At 40.7% G+C, this 7,151-nt stretch overlaps 1 protein-coding gene across 1 annotated transcript; it reads left to right on the top strand.

The window, feature by feature from the left end:
• Positions 1-1,459: 1,459 nt before the first annotated feature.
• Positions 1,460-2,692, top strand: LOC135463417 (cyclic GMP-AMP synthase-like receptor). The gene has a single exon (XM_064740680.1). It carries the CDS (start codon positions 1,460-1,462, stop codon positions 2,690-2,692), a length of 1,233 nt encoding a protein of 410 aa, XP_064596750.1.
• The last annotated feature ends 4,459 nt before the right edge of the window (positions 2,693-7,151 follow it).

The following is a 7,151-nucleotide window of genomic DNA, read 5'->3' as shown; positions in this document are numbered from 1 at the left end:
ACAAACAGTGCAAACATACAAAGTTCGAACATGCGACAGAGTCAGTACTTTGTCACAGAATTCTGGGTCCGTTATTCGCATTACCTCTTGTGATTGGCCCTGTTTTCCGACATAAAAGGCAGATGTTGGAAATGTTGGCAGCACCCCCTGAAGAAGTAGCCATCTTGCGCGCCAGTAAAGCTTGCCACATCCCCGTTGTCTAGGTAAATATTGTTCGACCAAACAGCCCAGGTGAAGAAGTGTTTCATTGGTTGACGCTGCTTGTAAATATTCATTGTGCTGGGCTTCCCTAAGTAGGTCAATAAAGAGAAATCCTGCTACCTTTATCAGCGGGTGAGGTGAAAGCCTGCCGAGGTATACCCGCAGATGTTATGAGCGTAACACCGTGTGAAATATTCATGAGTATGGCGTAAAACAAGAATCAAATTAATATAAATTATATACGTTAATTATAAGACACGACGCTTCTTAATGTAAGTAAAAGGCTTATTCTTAAATAGATTGAAATGTTCTTGGGAAAAACTCTATTATAATTTTATATTACAATCTATTCCGCTCCAGTGATTAATGTTAACAAACTTTTTTAGGTGATCGAATTTTCCACTTGTCTGACTATGGCACACCGAAAGCCTGATGCAATTCTGTTGCCTCTTCATCTTCGTGTAGCGAGATTTACATCTCTTTTATCGGAGTTATTGAAATTTTTTACCGGAGTTACATTTAAAACCAAGAAAGATTACATTATTAAGTAGGTCACGGTCTGCACTCCTGTGAGAGCAGAGGTTGTCCTGGTTTTACTCAACACAGGTCAGACAGGCCTAGGCCCACTATACAAACGGCCTACTTCCACACGTCAGCCCCTAGCTTACACAGCTGTGAGCACGGACGCTGGAAGCAAAATGTGAAATCTCCGAAAGACAAGTGTATCTCGAATTCATTGTGGAATTATTGCACTAATTTCATCTACACCGGTATCGGATATAGAGGGACGTTGTTGTGCTTCATTAACACGACAAGAAAGTGCCAGCCGTGCTGAAATTTTAGGCCTACACATTGCTGTCGTTGTTGTTGTTATTGATCAAGTGTGGTCTCACATGGTGGGAACGTCGTAATTGATGTACGTGTACAGCAGTGAGATCACCGTATTTTCCGCGTTCTGGTTATTTTCACTTTCACAGCGGGTGGAAATAATTGTGGCGTATAGAGGCTTTACTACAGATATATTTGTGCATCGCCCTCTGGAACAGACTAATTGGAAATACAGCTTTCCAGTCGGTTGACACTGAGGATTCCGCCAGGAATATTTAGACACGCTACTAAAGCTGTATATTGTATCAAGCATAGTAGCATACCGTACGCACTTGCATCCCTTCGCCAATGTCGGTGAATTTTTTCAGCCTGTGTGTAACTGACTTCAATGATTAGGTGTACAACTGCCCAGAAGATTTGAAAAATCAAGATGTCGAAAGACTGTGAAATTTTAAACAGATTTCTTGAGGAGATTCACGAAGAGAAGTGTGTGTTTAAAGTTTCCAAGGAGGTCGTGAATGATTTAAAAGAGGCTGTTGAGGAACTGGTGAGAAAACTTGTGCATAAAGTTTCCTTCGCAACGGCGTATCCCTTGTTCAGCGGATCGAAGATTCTGTCTCGGGGTAGTTTCTATGAGGGGACAAAGGTAGAGGAACCCAACGAGTTTGACTTTCTGGTTGAACTTGACGTGTTATCTCAACCCGGTCGTGTGGAGTTCCGCAGTGAATGTCCCGACTGTCCCGGCTACACTCATGTCCTGTTTACTGACCCCGAGCTTAAAAGAATGAACGCTGAGTTAGAAAGCTCACCCAAAGATAATTTTTTACGCCCTTACACAATAAGCAGTTACTACGGACGCTGTCTGGAGGAAGCGTACAAAAAACTTTTCACGGGCAGTTGGAACTGGGTGCAAAATGTGAGAATTGACAAGGGGTGCGGCTTTCTACGTCTACATGAGCACATATCAAGCAACTGGGGCCCCAACACTTTACTGCAGTTAGTATGGACAACAAAAACACTTCCTGACGACGACATTTTGAAATGTATTACGCTAACTATGGATATAACACCAGCAATCGTCTACCGTCCGCCAGAGTGCAATCCAGAAGGCGAAGGAGCAGACAAACACTGCCATGTGGTACCGGGTAGAAATGATTATTGCAAACATGGTTCATCAGTTGACTGTTGTTGCTGGAGAATTTCTCACTCGTCGAAAGAAACAGAAAAGATGAAAAGTCTGAGCGACGTGCACGAGAAGATATATAAAATTTTCAAGGTCGTTTGCAGGAGAAAATACGGCAGGTTGAGGTCGCTAACATCGTATATGCTTAAGACTGCTGTTCTTCATCACACGGACAAATGTGACAGTAAGAACAGTATTGGGGCGTGTACCATGAAGATACTAGAGGAACTCCTGACGTTTGCACAACAGGAACATCTTCCAGATTACTTTATTCCTGAGAAGAACGTTTGGGCAGAAAATCATGAAAATAAGGTTACCACACCATTTCCCATTTTACAAAAGCTAATTTTGGAATTTAAAAGCATTGCAGGCTGTGCCGTGGAGGATTATGACTGTAAAAGACTGTTTAGCTATTTTAAAATGTTGATGGAAGAGTTTGATGAAATTGAAGGTACCCAGTTTGTGCAGTATGTCACATAGCCAGGGTCAGATTGAAACAGCACTCTGAGCGCCACAAGCGACCTATTAAAACAAAACTGACCGAAGAGGCTTCATGGGTTTAAATGACAGTAGTAAGGAAGCACAACTAATTAACATGTAAAAGAAATATTCTTAGAGAAGCCGTTTAATGTGATTTAGATGAGCACATACATAAATATTTTGTGTTAGTGGAGAACGAGTTATTCTACGTTCCTCAGGGATAGAAACACTTTGTTTACGGATAGAAATACTTGTTAACCTGCTGAAATGAAAATGGAGTTATGTCCCTTAATGGAACGAAATAAAACAGTGTTACAGCATCTGTTTGTGTAAAACAATTTAACGCTGGCTCCATTGTGTGCCGCGGGTCATTTATCCTACGTACCCACCCGTTTGCAAGCGGGTCACAAGTGTTCAAGTGACATATACAGGGTGTTCAAGTGACGTGTACCTGGTGCTTAATTGACGTACTCATTTCGCACATTCCATTTAAAAATTGGGTAGATAAAAGGGCGGTGGGAATCCTTCCTGCAACAAGGAGGCTCATCACGTACACCCTAAGGATTCCTTCGTCGTCATATGACAGAAATTGTTGAGTACGACGTTAAACCCCAAGCACTCACTCACTCACCCAGGCTTGGTCGTATTGTGACTTTGGTCGCTTTGCGATCTCTGTGGCAAAAGACGATCTCGACTGGGTGATCATCCAGCTTGAATACATCAACCTCAGGCGGTAACTAACTGAAACACCTCAAGCGAATGACGATAACCCGCCTACATAATAACGCTGTTGTTTGCCTTTTGCAACCCTAAGCACGCACTCAATTACTCTAACGTTCTTTGTGCTGTTGAATTTTTGTATCGCCTTGGTGAAAACGTGCCATGAAGTAGGGCAAATACCGCACTGGGTTTTGTTGGCAGATCTTTGAAGTACAAACACAGGCTACAATTATATTCCTTTCCGTTTCATTGTTTAATGATAACTGAAACATTTTTAAGTGATCGAACTTTCCACTTGTCAGAATTCAAGTGTAACTCGGAACGAAAGTCTGATGCAGTACACTCCATCTTCATCTTCCTGAAGCCAAAGTTATGACCAGGTGTACAGCTCTGTGACTGCAACTGGAAATGTTTTGAGAGCTATATTTAAAGCAAGGCAAGATTGCATGATCATGTAGGTCACGGCCAGTGTTCCTGTGAAAGAGACGTTGACCTGACTTTACTAAACACAGGTCAGACAGACCTTGGATTATGGCTTATTTCCACCATGCATCCCCCAGCCTACATAGATGTGAGCAGAGACGATGGGAGCAAAACGTGAGATCTCCGAATGTACCTCGAATGCATAGTGGAACTATTCTGTAAGACGGATCGAAAGCTAGAGACCACGTGATCTCCTTAGTAACAAACGGCGTGGGTGAAGAAAAAAGGGTCCTCCCCACGTTAATGCATAGGAATATGCCTAATTTTGATCTTGTATCCGTTGAATTCGTATGATTTTTCAGTTTTCCAGATAGTCTGAGTACTTCTGTAGAGATTTCGTGACGTTATTTTGCACAACTAGGCAAAGAGTGACCTTTTCCCCAATGCTTTAACATTGCGCTTCCATTTTGTTTTAGACACGAAAGGTTGGTCACGTGACCTCCAACTTCAGAACCGTCTTACAGAATTGCGCTAAATTCATACACATTGGTGTCAGATATAAAGGTATGGGAGTTGTGCTTCATTAAACACGACAAGAAAGTGCCCGCCGTGCTGAAAACTTTGGCCCACACGTGACTGTCGTTTTTCTTGTTGTTGCTCAAATTTGGTCTCACTTCGTGAGAACGTCGTGATTGTTGTACATATACATTTGTACAAGAGTGGGTGAGAGAAGCGTTTTTTTCCACGTTCTGGTTACTTTCATTTTCACAACGGGTGGAAATAATCGTGGTGCACAGATGGTTTTCTACAGATTTATTTGTGCGGAGGTTTGAGGTCGCTAACATCGTATATGCTTAAGACTGCCGTTCTTCATCACACGGACAAATGTGACAGTAAGAGCAGTATTGGAGCGTGAACCGTGGAGATATGAGAGGAACTTCTGACATTTGCAGAAGATGGGCATCTTCCAGATTACTTTATTCCTGAGAAGACTGTTTGGGCAAGGAATCATAGAGAGAAGATCATCACACAGGATTCCCATCTTACACAGACTGATTGCAGAGTTTAAAAAGCATTGCAGGCTGTGTCGTGGAGGATCATGACTATGAAAGCTTGTTTGGCTGCTTTAGAATGTTGATGGAACAGTTTGCTAGAATAGATGCCAAGTTGTTTTTGTAATACGGCTTATTACCATGCAGCTCTAGGTGAACACAATACTCCAAGGGACAAATGAGACCATGCACACGCGACGAATAATAGCTAGCGGTATTATATATACCTCTTGATGTAAAGAAAGCATTAGTCGTAAGGTATCGTTAATGTAAGTATTCTCAGAGCATTGTCCTTCAGTGGTAGTTAATGGATTCAGTATAAACAAAATTATTTTTTATTCGTTGAGAACTAATTATTCTCTCATCTCTGCAGAGACTTATTATTTTTGTTTGTGGAGATTGAGTTATACTCTGTTTTTTGGAAGACTTGTTATTTTAGTTAAACGAGAACGAGCTAATCTCCATTTTCTGGAGTGACTTGTTATTTGTGTTCGTTGAAAACGAGTTATTCTCCGTTTTATGGGAGAGATCTGGCCTGCTTAAAAAAATATGTCTCTGAAAATTAATGTAACTGGCGTTGTGTGCCTTATTTTAACGAAATTTTCAACAGGTCAGACAGGCCTAGGCTTACAGATTGCTTCCACGAAAAGTCGAACTATCCGTTAGGGTAAAAAATTTAATACGTGTGCATCAGAGTGACTTGATCGGATGTCAAAGTTACATCCCTTATGTGATTAAATAAATTATGTTCACTCATTGTAAAGTTTGTAATACATTAACCATTTATGTTTACTATTACAACGTCTGTGCATTACATCATTGATGCGTTGTGTTCATATTAATTAGCATATATTACAAAATGAATGAGTCATTGTCAAAGTAAATGTTAGGGATGGTATCTTAAAAAGTACCGCATGTCTTGAGCTGAAATTTGGCCTACATGTAAAGCAACATCGCTGGGGACGTAACATCATTTATTCCATTTGCATATAGGCCTAAATGACCGTGTAATACAAAATTCACGACTCCAATGTTAAGGTAAATATGTGTCTTTATTTCAATGCAATTGGTCATGTAACCTGCGCACTGAAGCCGGCTTACCGGATGTGGACAAATCAGACAGGACTTAATTTGTGTGTGACGCCTGGGAAAGTTCGAAAGTTGCTAATTAAAATCGATAATTCGGTAAAATTTGCCTGCTTCGCATTATATCAATACGGTCAGAGTTAAACTGGTTTAAAGGCCAAGTTGGCTTTGAGCTATTGGTATTTAATCTGCTTTCTTTACCCCTTTTTGGCGACGTGGCTTTAAAACAGTTTGATTTATTTATTTATTTGATTGGTGTTTTACGCCGTACTCAAGAATATTTCACTTATACGACGGCGGCCAGCATTATAATGGGAGGGAGACCACTCTCACTGACCAATGAGGCAATGATGACACTTGGATCGTACGTAAATTGTTATTGGTTCATTTGTTTCAACACTCAGTTTGGTTGATTTCACATAATATTACCGTTTTACACTCATATTTTTTTATAGTTTCTACACATAATGTTGCAGGATACAGGAACCAATGGTCACTCTCTAGGTTTATCTTCTTTTAACACTAATTTGGGGGTTTTATTGGCGTGATGATTCTTGCATTTTGCTGCCCTGCATGGTGTGTACCTCAACACTTTCCCATGCATGGGGTGTACTGGCTGTTTTAAGCTGAAACACTGACGGATACAACACTGGTGCAGAGGGTAAAGTCACATTACTTCTTGGCAAAAAGTTATTGAGAGACCCAGAGTCAATCGTCTACCGACAATCGTCTAGAGTCCGGCAGATGACGCAGGCGCTAACAAACAGTGCCATGTCGTACCAGCTCTAAACAAAGCTGCCAACATCGCAAATAAATCAAAAATTGCTGCTAAATAATTTTCCACTCTTTCGAAGAAGTAGAAATAATGTGAAATCTCATTCTCAAAAAATGGACAAGAAAATGTAGAAAAGTTTCAGTCATTTGCAGGGGGCGCCATGAACGTTTGTGGTAGCTTGCGCCGTGTGAAATATTCTTGAGTAAGGCGTAAAACAGAAATCAAATTAATATAAATTACATACGTTAAATATAAGAGACAACTCTTCACAATGTAAGTAAAAGGCTTATTCTTAAACAGATTGAAATGTCCAAGAGTAAAAGAACAAAATGTAAGTCATTGTTGTAGTGCTCCCCCTCCCCATCTACACATTTTTCTTTTTCTTAAATATACACATACGCTG

Source organism: Liolophura sinensis, chromosome 1 (genome assembly GCF_032854445.1).
Source record: "Liolophura sinensis isolate JHLJ2023 chromosome 1, CUHK_Ljap_v2, whole genome shotgun sequence".
Classification (NCBI taxonomy): domain Eukaryota; kingdom Metazoa; phylum Mollusca; class Polyplacophora; order Chitonida; family Chitonidae; genus Liolophura; species Liolophura sinensis.
Note: the sequence above shows the minus strand (reverse complement) of the source record. Positions and strands in the feature narration are given on the sequence as shown.

Coding starts and splice junctions, on each gene's coding strand:
- LOC135463417 (XM_064740680.1), top strand. CDS start 1,460: ATGTCGAAAGACTGTGAAATTTTAAACAGATTTCTTGAGGAGATTCAC.